We start from the raw sequence: 23,021 nt of genomic DNA on the forward strand, positions 1-23,021 counted from the left end.
CAGTGAAGACTAGATACAGTCTAGACAAAAATTCTCAATGCACACAGCTTTAGTTCAATTTTTTAAAAATCCTTAGCAAATCTGTGTGGGGGAAGAGAGCTAAAAACCTGTTCTCTTCCCTTTCTCTTAGCCTTTTCTTCCCCTCCATCCCCAACCCCCATCCTCAGTCAACAGCAGTACTTAAAGGAGACAATGCCTTTAAATATGGCATATGCCTGGTAAATTTGTTTTCACAGTTCATAACAGACAACTTTATTCTAGAATGTGCTACCTTCCTTGGCAGGCCAGAAATAACACTGCTATGGAGATTCATTCATAGCCTTCTGGCTATAAGAATTCCATTTTAATGCTCCTTTTGAGGGAACCAACTGCAAATGTCTGAGAAACATCCGGAGTGTCGCAACCTAGCTTGTTAGAAGATGGGTGTGTCAGAACACATAAGTGCAGGAGATTAACTCTGTTCCCCACCTCCCCAACTCCCAACCTTTGCAAAAAACACACATGTAAAATCGGTAGACATAGACTAAAAAAATGGACTGTATGCCAGATACTTTACAAATTTTGTTTGATCTCACAATAATTCCAGGAGGAAGGCAATGCTCTTTATTCCTATTTTACAACTGAGGAAACAGACACAAATATATTAAATGACTCAATCAGGGTCACACAACTCTTTAAATCTTTAAGGCCAGATTTGAACTCTGAGTCTTTCTGATCCTAGGCCCAGGACTCTTATTACATATTGCACCATCCAGTTGCCCAGCCAAGAGAAGACTGAATTCCAGCTCTCCTTTTTACTCCTGCATGGCTTACAACCGATTTTGTCTTCTTTAAGATGACTGCTAAGAATCTCTTCCATCCCTAAGACTATGATAACCTCCACTAACCTTTTTAAAGTTCCCAATGAAACCATGAGCTTAAGAGAATAATTTTTTCACTTACCAAATGACTTCATTTGTGTTCAGTATCTCATAATGAAAATTCCCTTTGTGAAAGAATGATTTGCTATTTTGGAAGCTAAGTTAGCGAGAAGATCAGTTAATAGTGATAGTGAATAGCGATAGGAATATGCCAAAAAAAAAAAAAAAAAAAAAAAAAAAAAGAATGGACTAACAATGAAAAGTAAAAAATACACATAAAAGCAAATAGAATTTCAAAAAAGGACACAAATGGGGCATTTAAACTTATTATGTTCAACTTAAAACAAAAACCATAAAAACAGAAGTTTACAGTTACATATAGAATCCTCTTCTGTTCTTTGTCTATGTTTGCTGATAATAATTTTTTTAAAAAATTTAAAGGAAAGAGAAATGACTTGCCCATTAATTAGTTTCAAGTAGGAATGAGAGGAAGCTCAAACACCTCTGACCAAACAACAATTGCAGAAACCTTTGGCAAAACCCTGCTCCAGAGAGCAGAGTTCCTGTCTTCTTTTTCATCTTAATTCTTGAAATTCAGTTTGTTCTCAGTCCAAAAACCCTTTATCCTTTGGGAAGGTGGCTCTATCTTTTGTCTGTGGTTCAATAGTGCATCAAAGTTGCCCATATCTCTTAATTTTGATATTCTTTGTCAATAAACTGGAGCAATGAACACTAGTTCTTATCTTACTAGAATATGCCATGATTATCTTAATAGATTTACTCCATTGCAAAAGCTTTTGTGAATCAAACTTTTCTGCCAACTGAATGCTCTTTTGATATTTGTTTTACACATAATTATGATATAGTAGAATGAAAAGATTCCACTCAGAAACACATAAATGTTGGCATTGTCTACATAACATAAAATTAAGGAGAAATCTGTCAACACACAGAAATTCTTATTCCCAAAGGGGATCCCAGTAATGAAGAGAGAAGGTTGAATGATCTAGATTGGTAATTATTTATATCAAATTCCCCCCACTCCCACCAAATATATATTATACATATATACACATATATGTGTGTTTACACATAAATATGTATACTTTTCTGATGTTCAGGGAAATAGTTTTCACTGTACAGGCTTCAAAGACTAATGAACTTCAGCTATAAAGTTGTGTTTCATTTTTTAAACACAAAATATATGAAGAACTTATCTATCTCATATCATAAAGTAAGCCTGTGAAAGAAAAGATTCCTCAGACATAACACTCTGGCAGATATATGGAGCTGTAGAACAATACTTTCCCTTTGTGGTGAAACTTCCAAATGCTAGATGATGCTAGAATTCTGATGACCTAAATTAACATTGGCCTTTCACATTGTCATTGGTATCAAATGAAATGTTTCCTGGATTAATCTGATGTAGTGGAGGCAGCCGGGCCTCCAAAGGCTTGTCAGTGGAAGACTGAATAGTCTGATTTCTCTTTCTCAACATTTGTCCAACTCCCATCATAGGAAATCTGCCTCTACTTTTCACACAATTTGGACTCCCCAGAGGATGTGTGGTGCCATTAGGAGGAACTGCTGGAGGAGAACACATACCCTCTTCCCTTGAAGGGCTATTTTTTTCTTCATAGGCAAAAGAGACTGGAGTAGTATGAGTGGGAACTTTGCTAGGGGAGATACTCCCCAATGGTAAGACTGGGGACAATGTTCTCTCATTAGAGTTTCTTCGTAAAACGTTCACTGGTGAACTCAAAATCCTATAATGATGAGTTGGAGAGAGCAGTTCTATTTGGTCCTCTCGATCAACAGATTCAAAGGATCGCACAACATCTAGGATTAAATGAGCTTCTTTTGACTGCATCCCCATGCTTGTAGATTCTTGCTGATGAAGCTCTTGCTTCTTCATAATTCTTGGGGTCCTGGGATGCTGAATTTCAAGATATTCCAAGGAACAAGAAGCTATGCACCCAGTCTTGGCTCCTATAGCAGTTTCATGGAAGGGGCTAAGGCCACGAAATGAATCTGCAATAAAAAAAAATCAAATTGCTGAAAAAACCATTAAGTATCTGGTATAACTTCTGATATCAATAAGAAAATGGGAAAAGAAGAAAAGAAGTAATGGATTTATCTGTCTATCTATCTATCTATCTATCTATATATATATATAGTAGGTTAGCAAACAAAAATGAACATTTTTCACATATCAAGTCCAGAAAAATATGATTACATAAAAAAACATGAATGTTATATATTTATACACACACCCCTCCCTTTTAAAACACATAGTATATCAATCATAACAATTATATATTATTGCAAAAATAATTTCAATAGAAATTTTACTATATATAGTATATGGCTGTCTTTTCTGGGATCTCCATCTGAACTTCTTTCTGATCTCTTTTGCATATTTTAAAAATGTTTGTGTACTGCTCTATCCTTTTTTTCTTTGTCTCATTATCAACCCTCCCAAATAAAAGGATTCTCTTTAACAAATAATTATAGTTGAGCAAAACAAATTTACATTTCACCTATATTCTATTATCTCTCATCTAAAAGGTAGAAGATACACTTCATCACTGGTCTTCTGTAATTATGATTATAAATCATTTATGTACCAATAAAGTTGGTTTAAAAATCCTTTTTTTTTTGCTGGCATTTAATTGGACAAAATAATTTTTAATGATTTCCTTTTATTTCCTCTTAGATCTATTATAAGTTCTCTTTCATCATTTTTTATAGTAACCCATTTGATTTTTCTGATTGTACATGTATAACCTATATTATATTGCTTGTTGACCTGGGGGAAAGGGAGGTAAGGAAGGGAGGGAGAAAAAATTTGGAACTCAAAATCTTACAAAAATAAGTGTTGAAAACCATCTTTACAAATAAGTGGAAAAATTAAATACTATTGAGAAAAAGAAATCTGTTTTTTCTTTTTTTTTTTTTAAATTAGGTTAGCAAATAGTATGTTTATTAGTTAAAAAAAATTCTAGCTCCCAGTATTATTAACAATGGAAAAGGCTTTTAATTTGCTTTCAATTTTGTTTATCTCTTTGATTTTCAGAATTTCTACTTCGGTGGCAATCTATTTTTTTTTTAATTTGTATGACAGAATACAAAAATATCTTTTCACAAAAGAAAATAGAGGGGGAAACACATGTGAAAATAAAATTCTACATCATTCATTTTCTCTCTAGATAACATTCTTCTCAAAAAGGTCCTCAAAATAAAGATGAAAACATCTTCATCAGAGAAGCACTCTCTATATTCTTTACTTTTTTCCCCCGTAGTTTTTCTCCAATATCCCCTTTATCAGACTAATTTCTTTCTTCTAAATCGAAATTCCAATACACATACTCTTTAAAGTAAAGGTGGGGGGGTGGGGGAAGAAAGAACAGGTGGACCTGCTTTCATTCACCTTTCAGTCCCAAAGATGATTTCTCAGATTTCAAAATCACCCACCCCCTCCAACTTGCTAAGTAGCTTTATCCCATCTCCCATACTGGGTGCTTTTCAGCTTCTTTTTTGTGAGTAATCTTCCTCCTACATTCCATTAGAATATAAATTCCATGAGGACAGGAAATATTTTTGTTTTTGTTTTTATTTTATCTCCAGCACTGAACTTCAGGGAAAAGCATACAAGACTGAAATTTTGAAGAATCTTAATCTGCTCCTTTCTTATTTAGCTATATTTAAATAAAATTAAATATCAAAAGAGTTTAAAACCTGATTAGCATTTTAGAAAGGCTGAATATAATGATTCTTTGGCAATTACTGAATGGGAATTAAAAGGAACATACATATTTCTAAGATCTGCATAGCAATCAACCTAAATAAATGTAGGAAAATCAAACATATCCATTCCTGATTATAATACAAAATCATAATCAATAAGATATTTTAAAAAAAGAAAAAGACCTAATTGGAAAAAAAAAAGTGTGAGGGTCAGAAAACAAATTATAGATATGATAGAAATTTTCATGAAAGAAAATATAATGAACATTAAGAAACCTGTGAGATAAAACCAAAGCAGTTTAAGGGGGAAAATTATATCTCACAACATATTAATCAACAAGAGAGAAGCTAAAAAAGCCACATAAAATTGTTTTGATGAATAAATAAAATTTTGAAGTTTTTAAAGGGACTAACAAAGTAGGAAAACCTTTACTTAACTATGACTTTTAAAGAAGGTAATATTAAATAATATCAAATATCAAATTATACATTTTTATATAAAAGGAGAATCTACAACTAACAATGAGTAAATAAAAGAATTTACACATCATTTTGCTTAATTACCTGACAACAAAATAGATAACTACTTAACAAATTCCGTATAAATTTATATAAAATACCCAAATAAGACATAAAATTGCTTTAATTTTTAAGTTATCTCCCTGAGTATTACACAGTAGGGAATGATCTGCATTTCACAGAAAGAATTAATTTGAACTTCTTCACCTGGGAATTCCCTATACCTTTGAAACTGGAGATATAGTCTCATCCTTATCACTATCATACAAGGGAAGAAATAGAGGAAAGGGGGCAGCTAGGTGGTGCAGTGGATAGAGCACCAACCCTGAAATTAGCAGGACCTGAGTTCAAATCTGATCTTAGACACTTAATACTTCCTAGCTGTGTGACCTGGGCAGTTACTTAACCCCAATTGCCTCAGCAAAAAAAATAAAGAATTTATGTATACAACAATAGTTTATTGCAGTGAATAATTTTAAATAATATGAGATGCTTATTATTTAAGGGAAAACTTAAACTGCTGTAACATGAATATAATAGAAATGAAGGTTATGATATTCCGAGATATATGGACAGTCATGTATCAACTGATGTATAATGATGTAAGCAAAGCCAGGGAAGAATTTATTTTTGATTATAATTGTGAGGAAAAATAACTCTAAAAGACTTTTGATTATAGGAGCAACCAATCATAATTTTTTTCTCTTAAATTAATTCTATTTGTGAATTCAGCAAAATAATTTCCATAAAATGGCAAAATATTTAAATAGTATAGGGTGTTTTGCAGGGGTATTTGGAACTTAGACAAGTTCCAAAAAAAATAAAAAAAAATTATACACACTTAAGTTGTAAATTCTTTGTTAAATACAGTATTTACTCATTTCTTGGAATTTTAAACAAAAGTTGATTCTGGAATTGTACCTCAGAATTGTATTTGACTAACCAGTCATTTCTTTTATTATCAAATCCTGCTTCCAGCATTTAAGATTTCTTTTATAATGGAAAATGAGGTGAAATAATTCTTGTTTTCAAGTAGAATTGTGAATGAGCAGAAAACCAGCAAGGTAACTTGATGCAATAGTACTCCCAAGTACTGTGTGATTTTGACTTTCACTTCACTGGGATCCAGCAAAAGGAAAGTTTTGTAAGCTTTATGGAAGTTCTTATTCCACCCAGAGATAAACCATTAAACATTAGATGTGAGGAACTTTTGTGTAACTGAAAACCACCTATTTGTCACATTTCTCTCCCTCTTATGATTTCAAAAGATAAAAAATGAAACATATTGCATGTCTTATAGAAAGCTAATAGACTAGAGGTACAGAATCAGACATACATTCTCAGATATAGCTAATATGTTGATTTGTTTAGCTTCACTATACATATTTGGAACAAAGGAGGCCTTTCCTATAGAAAGAAAAGTAGGTAATTGTAACAGATAAAAAAGTATTAATAAAGCATTTTAAAAGCTAAAAATAAACAAAAAGAATGAGATAAAGGTAAAATAGTATTTTTAAAACAAGCTTAAAGTGGCATATAAATCATTAATATTTAATTGTCAAATTTCTAGTTTGCAATTTGTCTCAGAAAAGAAAGGGTTGCTTTTAATAAAAAAAAAATTAGATTTCAAGTTTAATTTGCAACGATGCATTTCTATTTTTTTCCTACCATATTGTAGGTATAAATGGTTTATTTTAATGGCCCAGTGTAGGCAGCTGCCTAAGTGGTGTGATATAGAAGTGATTTAGGGGCTCTGGCAAATCTCCCAGCTGAAAAATATCTCCTTTGTAGACCAATCTCCCTGTTCCCAACACCCCATGTTCATTCCTACCTCTTTGCTTTTGCTCATGCTGTTTTTTTTTTTTACTTAAGGTCCTCCTCCCTAATCCTTCAAGTTCTGCCTCCCCATACAGCCTCTAACTTCTCCAGCCCACACAGATATCTCTCTTCTTTGACCTTCTGTTGTGCATATAATTGGCAACACAGTTAGATACGTACTTGTTCTCTATTCTATGTGCCTTAACCTTGTCTCTTCAATGCCGTAAACTGTGAGGGTGAGAACTATATATTATATTTCTATATCTTAATAGGACACTGGACATATGGAAAGCACTCAATAAATACACCTAGGTTGACTGATGGAGCAATTTGCTTTTGACTAACCTTTTTCCAGGAAACTAGGTTTGGTAGTTTTCTGGTCCTTTCTGGCTTTGGTGTTTTGCATCTGTGTGATGAGACAAGCAGATGGCTGTTTGTATGAACTCAAGTTCTTATCTAATGTTTTTGGAAATGGTCGATGAAGAAAATCCCCTTTCTTCTCTTGCTCTTTAAGCTTTTTATCCTTTAAATAAAGAAAGAGAAAAACACATGCAGAAAATCAATTTGACTCCTCTTTAAAACAAAAACAAATGAGAAATGTCAGACTATCTGAGCATCACACTAAAGGCTGTATTTAAAGAAAGAAAAAGAAATCACAGTTAATCCAGGGAATTAAATGTCCCTTCAAATTTTGCTATCCTGTATTCCCAGGATTTGAGGACTTCTGGATACTCTGGTGTTTCAAGAATTCCATATAAAGGCAAGGTCATTCTTGTGAAGTCATTTATTCTGGGTCATGCTAACTGAAATAAGGACATGTAAATCTAGGCTATCCCAAATTTACCATCTGTCTTTAAAATGATACCCTGAGATTTTGCTTATAGCAATTCCTTTGCAAGGGCAGCACTAAATTTAAAAGCTTCTAATTTATTTTAAAACAACATGCATTTAGGAGAATCAAGGAAGTGAACAGCAGAATTATGACTACAAATTAGTTGCTCTGTAAGATCCTGGATAGAAGCTAAATAATACAGCGGACAAAATGCCAGGTGTAGAGTGAGGAAGATTTGTGTTCAAATCCAGATACTTACTTGCTGTGTGCACTCTGGGCAAGTCATTTAACCCTATTTGCTTCAAGTTTTCTCATTTATAAAATAAGCTAGAGAAGAAAATGGTAAGGTATTCCAATATTTTTGTCAAGAAAATCTCAAATGGAGCCATGAAGAATTGAACATGATTGGAACAACTCAACAAGAAGATATTGGATATTAGAGTTTGGTTTGGGTAGAAAGACTAGACCTTTCTATTATTAGAGGCATATAATATATATATATATATATATATTATATATATAAAATATATATATTATATAATATAATATTATATATATATTATATAATATTATATTATATAATATATATATTATATATATATAATAAATATATATATATATATATATTTAAGTGGGCACATGTACATTTACATTTTAATTTACGAATTTCTAATCCCATGTACAGAACCATTCTTTAGGGGATCCTATGTACTTCTAATAAAGTTTTGCTATGAAGAACAAAGTTTGACAGATTCCTCCCAAATTGTACCTGTTTTATTTAATTGCGTTTGGCTTCAGGCATCATCTATCACCTTCTTCCAGCAGCAGTAGGCAGAGAATGTCCTTTGCCTTTCTTTGTATCTCCAGCCCTTAGCACAGTGACTGCTAAATAGTAGATATTTAAGTATTTATTGATTGACTGCCCTTTCCACACTGAATTCTTTCACTCTGTCAGAGGCTGGAGATTTTACCTGGGTGTTTTTTTTTTGGTCAGCAGTAAGCTGTTTATAAGCAAATGTCATATTGTTTTTTGCTATAGTAATTAAACAAAACCAGTGAATTTAAATCACTTTTAAAAAATCAAGTATTGAGTATTTTCATCTGTCAAATATCATAGCAAGTCATCTTTTTACAATTAGTTTTATTTAACCTTTAAGTTAAAATACAAGCTCCTTTCCTTTATGTTTCTAGAGACTTTTAGAAAATCGAGTTATTAATAAAATCTTTTAATCTTAGAATACATGTAAACATTCATTTTTGTAAGATTTTTACTTCTAATTTTTTCTCCTTCCCTCCTCCCAAAGACAACAAGCAATATGATATAGGTTATACATGTACAATCATTTGCAAGACATTGCTATATTAGTCATGTTTGTGAAAGAAAAATCAGAACAAAAGGAAAAACCACAAGAGAAAAAAGTGAACCAAAAAATTGGTGAAAATAGTATGCTTCAATCCACATTCAATCTCCATAGTTCTCTTGCTGGATGTGGATGGCATTTTCTATCCCAAGTCTGTTGGAATTGTCTTGAATTATTGCAGTGTTGAGAAGAACCAAGTTCATCACAGTGATCATCACATAATCTTATTGTTACTATGTACTATGTTCTCTTTGGTTCTACTCATTTCACTTAGCATCAGTTCATTTAAGTCTTTTGGGGCTTTTCTAAAATCAACTTGCTCATCATTTCTTTATAGAATAACAATATTCCTTTACCTTCAAGTAGTTTAACTTTATTCAACCATTCCCCAACAGATGGGCATCCACTCAATTTCCAATTTCTTTCCACCACAAAAAGAGCTGAACAGTTTTGCACATGTGGTTCCTTACCCCTCTTTTATGATCTCTTTGGAATATAGACCCCAGTAGAGATACTGCTGGATCAAAGTGTATGTACAATTTTATAGTCCTTTGGGCATAGTTCCAAATTGCTCTACAGAAGGGCTGGATCAGTTCCTAATTCCACCAACAATGCATGGTGCCTTGGTTTTCCCACATCCCTTCCAACATTATCTTTTCTGGACTTTGTAGCCAATCTGATAGGTGTATGGTGGTACCGCAGAGTTGTTTTAATTTGCAATTCTCTAATCAAAAAAGATTTAGAGCATTTTCTCTATAATTATAAATGGCCTTAATTTCTTCATCAAAAGTTATTTGTTCATGGGTAAATTAACAATTGGTAAATGACTTGTATTCTTATAAATTTGACTCATTTCTCTATATATTTTAGGAAATGCTATGTTGATTAAGCTCATCACTGCTGTACATGCTTCTTGGAGTTACAGGTGAGAGTTGAGAGACGAGTGGATACCAAGTGAATGATCAATTCTGAAAAGAGCTCAGCAAGCCCTCATACCCAAAGTATTAGTCCTCCCTGAAGACCCTATAGATCCCTTTCCAAGAGTAAGAGGACCACAAATTCCTTGATTCCTCAGTGAGAAATTGAACGCTTTATCCCATTAGCAAATCACTCAACCCAAGACCTATTTGAACAGATGGTTACATATATTAACATGAATAAAGATTATTGTTAATGGAAACTGAACTGAATTGAAATTATTTGAAGTTGTGTGTATATGTGTGTGTGTGTGGGATATTAATAGTCGTAAGAGGAAATATTTTTCCTGCCCTTAAAATTTTTTTTATAATGTTTAAAATTGTGGGTAGCCATATACCTAACCTCACAAAAGGGAGAAAAAGGGGATTCTGATTTTTATATTTTTGCCTAAAGTTCAAAAACACTTGTGATTTATTTTATAGATACTGTTCAAAAGCTTTTCAAGAAAATAACCTCATGTACTTTCATAATTCCTTCCTAATAAAAATTTCAAAGTACTTTGAAAATAATTGGAGTTTTATTATTCCTATGTTTTATGTGAAGTGATTTCAAGAAAGATATGCTAATTAGTTCAAAGTCATCCAATAGAGAAAACAAAACTGAATGGAGATTAAATGCAATGCCCATCCTCCATATTCCAATAGATGGTGACTATGAGTGTGGAATATGACATACAATATTAGTGTTAGTAGAAAACTTAAAAATTTTCAAAGCACATAGATTATTTCAGATGGTCCTCACAATGGACTTTCAAGGGATTAGAGGCAACTTGGTAAAATGCAAAGTGCTGGATTTAGTTTTAAATCTTGGCACAAATACTTACTATATGACTAAGTCATTTGACCTTTCAGGGTCTCAGTTTCTCCATCTAGTAATGAGGGGTTTTCAATTAGGTGCACTTTGATAGCCCTTCAAGATATACTTTTATGATCCATAAATATGTACTACACTTAGAGTTATCTTTATTATACAAGTCAAGAAACTGAAACTTTTAGAGTTTAAGTAACTTGTACATAGTCTCAAAGAAAGGGAGCAGTAGAGGCACTATTTTGGGGGGTTTTGATCTCCTTATTTTCCTGACAGTCCTCAGACTGGGATGATCTCTAAAACCAATCTGCACAAAATCTTAAATTTGTTCCATTTTTCCCAAATTGCACATTGTATCTTTCCTTTGGCAACCTGCCCTTTGTTCTGATATGAAAAGTTAACAATGGTACTTGATGGGGGAAAAAAAAGAAATGGAAGTCAAGATCCTTGGTCCCCAGAAGGTTTACCATTCTTGACCCTAAAATGCATGGTTAGGAGAAGAGGTGGGCCTTCCAAAAAACTTTGGGGGCAAGATCATAGAAAATGTCTGATGGTAGTCATGGCATTATCTTTGAATATTTACACGAAGCCCAAATATATAGGGATAAAAACAGAGATAGAGCCTACTGCAAGATAATTTTTTTTTCATTTCCATTGAGCTGCTCAACACCCTCCCCTCCCCAAAATGATCCTTCCTATCTTCCAAGGTGTCTCAAGTGAAAGCCAAAATAGATTAAAGCATCATTTCTCAGTCTTGTTTCTGCCCCCTTCTGTGGATATACTTCCATGTCCTTTGAGGAAAAAGCTCTCATTTTTGCTTTGCAAGGTCTATTTTTGGCCTTTTCTGAAAAGGCCAGTCATGTTTATAAAAGGCTTTTAGTTCTTCCCATTTTTTTATATTTCACTGAAAAGTAGATCAAATCTTCCCTATGTATTTGTGAACATTAAAATAATCAATACCAATTTCAGGGACTTGTTTTAAAAAAAAGTCAGTCCAAATAATAATAAAAAAAACCCAACATGGAACTAAAATGGAGAAAAAAATTGGAGGGGGGGAGATAGGAAATGAGGTGACAAATTCACCTTATCTCAAAATGTTTTGATTATACAGTATTCTTTTTAACATATTCAGAATTTAACTGCATTCCTCCACTAGATCCCCCAAATGACCATTAAACTTTCAGAATTTCAAAAATGAAAAGGCAAAAGTCCAACAGCAAAGATAGATCTGACAATTTAAAATGTGTAATAGGCTATCAAAAAAAGGTAAAATTTTCGAAGGAAAGAAAATAGTAATTTATAAAGGAAAGATTCAAGTCTAAACAGAGACTAAAGTGATTTGCCTAGGAATAATCTTATATCATATAATCATATATGTAGAAAAATGTTTTAGACAAACTTTTGTTATGGCAAACATCTGGAAACAAAGTGCGTGCCCATAAATTGGAGAATAACAATGTACATGTGTTTACAGTTGCTTACTTGGAACCATATCAATCATGACACAGGAAAAGCTTATGTTCAGCAAAGGTGCTCATGTTAATATAGAAACATTTACCATTGATTTAGATTTTGTAGAATTTAGAGCTAAAAGGAACTTCAGGGAACATCTAGTCCTATACTTTCATTTTAGATGCAAGGAGAACCGAGGCATACAGATCAGATAATATAAGTAGTAAGTGGCAGAGCTAGGACTGAAATCCAGTTTTGTTGAATTCCCTTACCATTTATAGTACCTGCCAATCCTCTACCAAATGCAATAAAATCTTGTGTCAGTCTTTAATTCTATTTATAGTTCTCAAATTTACATCATGCCCAGGTTGTTTCCTAAGTTATTTACAGTAAACCTCTAAATCTACATAACTTAATTGCTTCACTTAAGCTTTTTCTTCTTATAACATTTAACAAATAACCAATTTCCTCCTTCTTCTTACATAGTCACTTCATTTTGCAGGAGAAAGTTCTGTTTGTAAAAACTTAATCTATAATGCACTGAATGACATTAAAGGATCATAAGCATTTCTTGTACAAGATGGGCCCAAGGGCTTGGAGAGAGCAGAAAGAGTCTCTTCTGTATCCTAGCTTGCCTCAATCCATGCATATTTGATAGTGGTAAAATACTGAAGATGGTGACAACTGTGATGAGGAGAGAAGAAACTAATCAGATATCTCAGATTTCTTCCAGACTGCAGAGATAATTTTCTCACTCTGAGTTGATGTTTTTTGTTTGTTTGTTTTAATCCCTGGACTGCCAATTTCATAAAGAAAAGTCAGTGGGGAGTTTTTTTTCTCTTATTTTTAGAGGCTGATTTTCATAACAAAATAGCTAATAAACACAGTTTTGGTGATTTAATAGGCAGTCCTACAGAAAAAAAAAAAACTAGCTTATGGTTATTAATCTAGCTTGGGAACACTTGACAAAATATACTTTTTACTTGGGCAGAAAGACCTTATGCTTAACCACTTTAATGAGATGGCTTTATGTAAACAGTATTATAAATATAAAAATCATCAATAAAGATCAAAATATGAGATGGCTTTACATTACTTTTCAAAGAACTTAAGTGTTGGAATGTTAATTGTGGGAAAACTTTAAATTAAATGGAAGAGTAATACTGAATAAATCTTCGCACAAAGTGGGATCTGGACCTTGAAGCTTTGGGGATTTGCAAACATTTCTGGGCTCAGAAGTGTACAGAGATTTATTGGGTTTACTGAAACAAATTCTAACCCAACTATCTAAGTTATCTGTGCATTTATATAGTATTATGCATAAGGGTTATCTATGTTTGCATGTCATTTCCTTACTAGACTTTACAAGTTCCAGGAAGGAACAGACTGGTTCTCAACTGAACACTGTGTGATTTAAGGTCTTTTGTTCAGGTGTCCAGAATAATCTTTTAGAAGTAAGCATTTTTAGCTACTACAGTGTTGATTTAAGAAGCTGCTGCTTCTCTTGATCCCAAACTCTGTTGACCACTTTCCTTATAACAGAAATTCTTAACTTGGGGTTAGTAGGTACTTAATACATGTTTATTCCCTTCTCCTCCCCCATGAAATTGAAAACACACCCACCCCACCCCCCACACGTACATATATATTGATAACTGTGTCAATGTAATTCTATAAAATTCTTTATAAACCTGTAAATTTTATTTAAAAGATTTTAAAATGTTATTATAAAAGAGACCCATAACACAAAAAAGGGCCAAAAATTCTGTCTCAGAAGCATTCATTAAGAAATTATCCTCTTGCTTTGAGTGTGGGATTCATAGGATATTCAGTTTTCATTTTTTTATTCATAATTTTGGTATTTTCTGCCACCCACAACTAGAGAGAAAACTATGGAGACTGAATTTCTATCAAAGCATAGTATTTTCATCATTGTTGTATTTGCTTTGTTTTTTTCCTTTTGATATTATTATTATTTTGCACAGCATGACAAATATGGAAATATGTTTAGAAGAATTGCACATTTAACCTTTGTCGAATTGCTTATTGACTTGGGGAGGGGGCGGGGATACAAGGCTTTGCAAAAATTAATGTTGAAAACTTGTCTTTGCATGTATTTGGAAAAAACAAAATATTATTAAATTTTCCTTTGGTACTTTCCATTCTAAATCTTCCGATCTTAAATGTATCAAGTGAGTTCCAGGATAGCAGTATAGAGATATCATCACTGTGATCTACTAATGGATTCTGCAGAGTTCAAGGTTGGCAAGTAGGAGCATCAAGCTCCTTTTCACTTTGAGCTTTGGAGTTTGAGATGCTAATGAATGGATGAAAATGCATTTTGTTAAGGGCTTAGTATGTGCTAAGGAAGGAATATTGAGATTAGTAAGGTAAGACTGAGTTTAAAGCTACATACACACTTGGCACATATCTGCAAAGAGATGATACTTATTATCATGGAAGCAGATAAGATTACCAAGGGGAAAAGTATAGACACAGAGCAGAGAAAGTGGTTTAGGAGACAGGAGGTGTTGAACTTTCAAAGGAAAATGAGAAATAACCAAGACAGAAAGGAAGGAAACCAAGAAAGTATATCACCATAAAAGGCAAGATAGATGAGAGTATCTAGGAAGGAGAGGTGACTGATAGCAGCAAAAGTAGCTCCCCCCTCCCCCAAAAAAGCCAACCTTCTAATGTTTTACCTTTAAATGTGTATTTAATAACTATCATTATCATATTGCCTTGTATAGAGAAGCCTTACCTCTTGGCTATATTTTATATTTTACAAATAGAACTAAAACTGTCTTTTTTCCCCTTTTTTATATCAAGATCAAATCAAAATAAGTTTGGGCTGAGTTGAGGGAAAGTTTTAAATGAACATTGCTTCTACAAGGGTCACTACTGTTTATAAGATTTTTTCTGAGAATAAATAAAAGTCATTAGATTCAAATTAATTTAATTTAATACAGGTGCAGTTATTTGAAATTTGTAATCCATCTCCATTGATTCAATCTTTGGCTTTTAAGCCAAAAAGGGGTGGGAGTGGGGGGTGGATTTGGGTATGGAGAGGAAAATAATAAAGCCTTGAAATTATAGGGCTCTGATCTCTGGATTTAATTTTCTTTTTCTTCATCTCAGCTCTTCAAAAGGAAAGAAAAAAAGAATGAGAACATGAAGAACAAAATGGCAATTGACCATATTTGATGAATAGAAAGCATTTTTATGAGCATCCAGAGGAATATGAGCTAGGAATAGTCTTTTATTAATCATCAAGACACTCCCTCCTTCCTCTATCATGGCCAATAACCTACTCTATCAGGAACACAGATTCCTTTCTTTGATATCAATGCAGTTCAAACTAAAATCAGAAAAGCTTTTACCTATAGAGTTTAGGCTCTCCCATTAATTATTTTATTTTGACTATTTGGAGCTATTTTTATTTATCCTCCTACATTACAATGAGACAAGTTTGTTAATCTAAAAATAACCTGTGATTTAAGTGTTATTTTCCCATTAAGAATTCTATTCTCATGCTGTATTAGATCCAGTTAATAAAAACTTAATAACTATCTTCAAATAGTTAAGGAATTAAGATGTTGAAAGTGTTCTTTGTGTTCCCAAATGTAATTCAGCTCATTCCCCCTCCTCTTGTCCAGTTCTAGATATAGCTTACTGTCCACTGTAGTGCCTAAACTAGACAGATGTCATGAGGGATTAACTCAACAAGCTACCCATTCAACTGTATGTCAGTCTAGATTAAGTATTCTTCCACTGATATAAATTTTGATGACCAGTCTTAATTCTGAGAATGAAGATTAAATGTACCTGCCTCTCCTCACAGAAGAGAAGGTACAAATGAAGTATATATTCTCAGAAACAATCTTTTGCTCAACAATTTTTTGTTAAAAGGATGGCTTCTATAAGGGAAGAGGATTACTAATGAGAAGTGACAATAATGTAAACAAAAAAAAACAATAAAATAATCTAAAAATAGAAAATGAGGCTGACATGCCTCTGTTTACAGCTAGAGAGTGTCTACATTAGGCATAAGTTTTTTGGGCATTCTTTACAATAGAAATATTTGTACAATAGAAATATTAACCTCTCACCTAAGAGAAAAAGACACAATGTTCCAAGGAATAGTCAAATTAGAGGTAGCAATGTGAAAGGCTAAAATTAATGGACTTAAAGGACTTCAGTATCTATTAGCTCGAGGCTTGATCAAATCTTGTCTGTATAATGGGTATAATAATACTTGGAGTATCTACCTCATAAGGTTGATGTGAGGATCAAATGAAATGATACAGGACATCTCCAAAGTACAAGTAAAGTTTTAAGCATTAATACCTTAAACTATTCACAAGGTATGGAACACTTTGCAAAACCTTAAAATGCTATATAAATGATAATTATTATCATACTCTTATTATACCAATTAAGGAAATCTTAAAATTAAAAAAATTATAGATGGATTGAATAGGTTCTTTTCAAATAGATCCTTCTTTCTCAAGGGAAAAGAAGGGTCAGTTCTTGCTTTGTCTTCAAAAGAAGGAATTTTCCATAGAGAAAGATAAGCAAAGCTGAAAGTGTTTCTTGAAACATGAAACATGCTATGAGAAAGGAATGGAAAAAGACACCCTAAAGATGGAGTAAAAGAGGTATGGGACTATCCAGTAAGGAAAAGTGACTCAGAAGTAAGAATAGCTACATCCCAATTCTTCTCTGCTGAACTTTTGAAATTAAGGTATACTACTGAAAATTCTCCAAAGGAGTTCTATACCTACGTAGGTGACGATTTGTTTCTATCCTTGAAAAATTGTGAAAATCTTTTGGCAATTTCTGAGGCAAGTTAGTCAATCCTTGACTTTTCAGATAAGGATAGTTGACAAAAAAAAAATTATTTTGGTCCTTTTGTAAAATTTTTCCTGATCCTTTATTATGTTTTCCTTTCTTCATGTCAAGTCTTCTATTCATTTATGTATGACTATAATTTTGGCTTTTAATAAATTCCTTTAAGCTCTGCAAATCAATGGATCCCTATACTCCATTTTTCATGGGCATAATTCAACAAAAGTCATTTAACAGATTTTGCTCCATAATTAAAGTTTGCTATTTTAGAAGCTAAAATAATTAAATTTTCCTTCTCTTACTATACATAACAATGGAAATGACAAAATTCTAGTCTTAACAGAGTTGCAAATATTGCTTACGTCCTTACCTCATAAGATTCTTTATTCATGTTGTATTTTTCTATTTGATAAAGTTGGTTCTTGTAGAAAATGTTGTCTTGAGTGTTTGACTTCTGCCAGAGGAAAAATAAATAAATCTTACCATTAGGAATTATTAGTTTCCATTATATCACTAATCCTTTCCCTCCAGAGAATATTTGAATTGTATTTATTTAAAACATATTTCTGTCATGCCTTTTGTCTATAAATTAGTCATTCTAATCTCTATCTTACCTCTCTCTCCAGAAAGAACCCTCCTTTATAACACTGAAAAACAATTAAGCAAAAACATTCTACACAATGATATATGTGACACTATACCATGTATTTGATTTAGTATTATACCATGCATCTGATTGTATCTGCCCTTTTAAGAAGGGGAAGTATGTTTCATTATTACTTCTCTGGCATCTGAATTAGTCTTTCAATTACTCAGAATTCAATTTCTTTTTAAGAATCTTTTTGTTCACAATGTTTTAGTTATTGTTATAATTCTTGTTTCTCGTTTTTAAATAAATCTTCCCATGTTTCCCTTAAGTAGCTTATAATTCTTATTGCACAATAATATTTCATTAAATTCATGCCCTAATTTTATCAGCTTTTACTCCATCTGTGGTTACTCATTCTGTTTCTAGTTCTTGGTTACTATAAAGATGATTATTTTGGGATAGATTAAAATTGTACTTTGTCTTTGCCTTTTTTGAGGCATACATCCACAACACTAAGTCAAATGGCATGGGAAATTTAGTCCCTTTAATTGCCTTATTCTAAACCAATTTCCCGAATGGTTGGAATAGGTCACAGATCCACCAATATTACATTAATGTTATCTCTCTTTCCATAGCACCTCTAATACTGACTTCCAATCTTTTGTATATATTGGTATATATTTTCTTTATAGAAATTAGTTTGTCTGAAAAGATTTAAAAACATAGGGTTAGAGTTTTAGAATTGGATTTGATATTAGCAGCTTAGTCCAACCTCTGAATTTTGCAGATAATACTAACTCATATTTATGTAGTACTTTTAGTAAAGTACTATATAAAATTTACAAAACATGCCACATACATTATCTCATTTGAGGCTCATAATAACCATGTACAACAAACAGATGGTATTATTCCCATTTTACAGATAAGGAAACAGGCCCAGAGAGGATAAGTGGCTTGCTTGAGATCACACTGCTCAACCCACTACCTTGCAAGACAGCCCATTCCTTTAATAGCTATGATAGAAAGTTTTTTCTTATGAGATAAATTCTGCAGCTTCTACACATTTTTTTTCTAATTTTTTAAAGGATATTATAGGATATTATGAAATATATCCGCAAGCTTATTTGTAAAAACTAGATGAATGTACCATCTTTTAAACCAATAGGTTCACTTTTTTAATACGTTTTGAAAAAAACTGGAAAGAAATGTAAAAAATTTAATACTGACATAGTATGCAAATTTAAATTAGGACCAAACATTATTTATTAGTTTGTGTAGCTTAGTCTAAAGCAAAGCACTGAAAATGCTTAGATGGGCTTTAATGAGTCCCACAAGCACAAAAGTTTGATCCTAGTCTTACTGTTAATTTTTATTAGACCTACACATGCAAGTTTCCGCAACCCGGTGAGAATGCCCTTAAAACTTGTTTCAAGTTTAAAGGAACCAGTATAAGGCACACTCCTTAAAGTAGCCCATGACACCTTGCTTAACGGGATACAGCAATGACTAACATTGAGCTATAAACAAAAGTTTGACTAAATCATAATAAATTTTTCTGGTTTTGCCCTCAAGTAGAAAAATCTTGATCCCTATTTCAACATGTTAATCCTTTAACTACTTAAAAATAGTTAAGTCTCATTTAAATCTCTTCTATTCCAGCATAAACATTCCCAAAGCATCCCACTGATCCTTGTAAGGCAGATTATTTTTATTTTTGTTTTTGAGGTTCTTCACTATCATTGTCCTCTGAATAAAACCCTAATTTATAGATGTTATTTCTAAAATATGGGGTCCCAAATTGAACACCCTCCTCCTATTGTGGTCTAAATAGCTCTTGTTCTTAAAACTATAATTTTTACTTTATGCCACCTAGGACAGCAAGTTTTTCTGGCTATCACGCAACATTATTGAATTATTTTGCAAGTCCTGAATGTTCACTAATACATTTAGGAAATTTTTGAATGATTGCTTATCTATAAAGGCTTCCCCATCTTGAACTTATGAATTATCTTAAAAAATCAATTTATTCCTATTAAATTTCAGCTCATTCTCCCTAGCTCACTGTTTTAGGCTTTACAACCTTTTGTGATTCTGATTCTGTCATCCAATCTAGTCATCTCTGTCAGCTTTGTTACCTAGAAATTTGATAAGTATCTATCTAAATATATTCATCTAAAGTACTAATTAAAATATCAAATAGAATAGGACTAAAGACAGAATCAGCAACACTACTCCTTAATGTAGCAATTAAAAATTGCTTACTTGGACCTATACCCATCATGGTTCATGACAAATTAGAACTCAACATAATTTGTGCAAATTACTAGAAAAGTCTTCACAACTGATTAGCATAACATAAAGTTGGAAGAAATCTAAGAGATCATTTAGATCAAAGCCTTCATATTACACACAAGGCAACTATGGCCAACAGATCTGTCCAAGGAGTGTCACTTGACCAACATAAGAAAGTTTTGTTTCCTACTCTGAAATAAGTTTAAATCCACTGGGATCCACATAGAAAAGTTATGACAAACTAAATTCAGTACCTGTAATAAACATGGCAAAAATCCTTTCAAAAATTCTCACCCTCTAATAAAATTTGTATGATTAGCCCCATTATACTTCCTTTTGCTGTAATGGCTTTCCTTTTTCTGCTAGTTGGTATAATAGATGGAGTGTTGGACCTGGAGTCAAGAAAGCACTAGCTCTATGACCTGGTGCAGGTTCCCCATGCAGAGATCAAAGGTTCTTTCTCCACATTCATCTATGAGCAGAATTGTTTGATGAATCCCTAGGCTTTTTGGGTTAACAACTCAGAGACAGCCACTAAACCAAAAAAGAATAAAGCTTCTCTAGTTGTCTCTAAATAATAATAAAATAAAATAAAGACTTGGGGTTCACATACTTGCAGTCAGTCTTTTCTCCTTTCAACTACTACAAAGGACCAAGTGGGTAGAATTCATCTTCGCCATCATCTACACCAGGGGTCCTCAAACTTTTAAAATAGGGGGCCAGTTCAGTGTCCTTCACACTGTTGGAGGGCCGGACTATAGTAAAAACAAAAACTTTATTTTATGGGCCTTTAAATAAAGAAACTTCATAGCCTTGGGTGAGGGGGATAAACGTCCTCAGCTGCCGCATCTGGCCTGTGGCCATAGGTTGAGGACCCCTGATCTACACCCTTCAAGCGATGTAGATCAATTTTTTGATTCCCTTGCCTCCCTTTATTCAGAGATGCCTTCAATATTCACTTAAAATTGATTTCATCTCAGGAGTGGGACAAGAACAAAAAATATATATGTGCCTAGAGTCTTACAACATTTCTTTCTTGACACTGTGTTAGGAGGAATGGATTGGCCACTACTTCAGCCTCATCTTTCCAAGGTTACCTTCTGCTTAAGGGGGTTTCCTAGTGATGTTATCAGGATTAAGAAATGAAATGATCCAAACCAAAGAGCATTTAAAAGGAAAATATTTTCCATATGATTTTTTAAAAGTACACCTATTAAAATATAATTATGAATTTTTTAAAATCAGTTTTCTAGTGAACAACAATAAGGGCACTAGAGATAAGCAAATTTAAACAGGGACAGTATGTAACCTGGCTGAAGAGAACAATGTTAAAATTAATTATCTGAAATAAAAATAAATTGAGGTGAAAAGTTACTGATTACATATGATTTAATTTGCAAAGCTAGTATTTACATATTAAACTAGGTTACCTGACAGATGTCAGAGACAAGGGATAATTTACAGGGGCAATTTTTATAACAGAAATGAGAAGTTAAAAAAAATTACAGAAACTTGTTTTGAACATAATACAATTGGACAGGTCATCTGACCAAAGTACTTTCATAATCCAACAAGTAACATCCAGCTGTCAAAATGAAATTAGTCCAGAAGTCCTTGCCCTCTAGGTGATAACTTTTATAATTAGAAAGCACAGTAGGTAACAAATACTTGTGGTATGGAGTTAGCCATCACCCCTATTCTTCTAGTTGCCAGCCTTAGAAATTCAATTACTCAACTTAGACTCTAGCTCAAAAAAAGAGGGAGCTTATCCACTAAAACTGGAAAGAGGGACATTTAGCCCTCAACAAACCTTATTTCTCTAGCTGGTAGAAAGGGGAACTTAGCTCTTTAAAAGAGTCATATTCATATGATTTTATTCCTACAAACATATATATCTTTTTGTTTTGATCATATTTTTGAAAATTTTATTTTATTAATGCTTTTTATTTACAAAACATATGTATGGATAATTTTTCAACACTGACCCTTGCAAAACCTTCTGTCCAAATTTTTCCCTCCTTCTTCACACCCTCCTCCTCTAGATGGCAGGTTGTCCAAAACATGTTAAATATGTTAAAATATAAAACATATGTCAATCTAAAGTATCGGCTTCTAAATGATAAAATTTTCATAATCTATTTATTCACTAAATCTATGGTAACCTAAACTTAAGAGACTATCTCTGTTAGTCTGTCCTAATTGTTTGAGCTAGCTCTTTCTAAAGAAGAGAGCTTAATTCTATAATCAAACTAAAAATAATCAATTTTAATGAATTTTCTGTTCAGTGAGTAAGTCTAGATGACATATTCTAGCATAGGGATAGAAGATGACAGGTCATGAAACTAGAGTTAAAGGAATAGAAGAAAAAGGAGAGATGCTTAAAGGAAAAGTTAAAAAAAAATACAAAGAAGCTTGAATACTTTGCCTAGGGTCTAACTTTGTAAGAGGGTTATTTTTAAAACATCTTGACTTTCCTCTAACTGAGAGTGTGATATGTGACCCAGGTTTGGATACTATTTTATCTCACATTCCAGAGATTCAGCAACACATCAGGCTAAATTAACAGCTGATGATCAAATGTCAGCGATTTAGAAAGCATTTATGGAAAAGGAAAAGAAAGGTTTTTTTTTTTCCTCACCAAGAGCAAAGAAATCTGTCAACAATGCCAAACTTACTCTGAGGCCTGAGAGATAGCGTTCAAGCTTCTTGTTCAGCAGGAAGTAGATAGCAAGTATGTGGCAGGCCCTATTGGACAAGACGGTGTTGATCACGTCACTATTTTTGTACCCAAGTTTTTCAGTCATGTGAAGTACCACACTTTGGCTCAAGTCTTCTAGGTGAATTCTATGCCAAAAGAGAAAAAAAGAAAATTATATAGTGATTTTTGAAATCTTTCCTAAAAGGAACCTTAGAAA

General features: G+C 32.8%; 1 protein-coding gene across 1 annotated transcript in view; it reads right to left on the minus strand.

The window, feature by feature from the left end:
• Window positions 1-1,120: 1,120 nt before the first annotated feature.
• HUNK (hormonally up-regulated Neu-associated kinase) overlaps window positions 1,121-23,021 on the minus strand; it is a 128,968-nt gene continuing 107,067 nt past the window's right edge. The window contains exons 7-10 of the mRNA XM_031959361.1: window positions 22,782-22,950; window positions 17,593-17,676; window positions 7,290-7,467; window positions 1,121-2,891 (exon numbers count right to left, since the gene is read on the minus strand). Of these exons, the coding sequence (XP_031815221.1) occupies window positions 2,224-2,891; window positions 7,290-7,467; window positions 17,593-17,676; window positions 22,782-22,950 (1,099 nt within the window). The 3' untranslated portion in view covers window positions 1,121-2,223. The remainder of the gene's footprint in view (window positions 2,892-7,289; window positions 7,468-17,592; window positions 17,677-22,781; window positions 22,951-23,021) is intronic.

This window comes from Sarcophilus harrisii, chromosome 3 (genome assembly GCF_902635505.1).
Source record: "Sarcophilus harrisii chromosome 3, mSarHar1.11, whole genome shotgun sequence".
In the NCBI taxonomy this organism is placed as follows: Eukaryota; Metazoa; Chordata; class Mammalia; order Dasyuromorphia; family Dasyuridae; genus Sarcophilus; species Sarcophilus harrisii.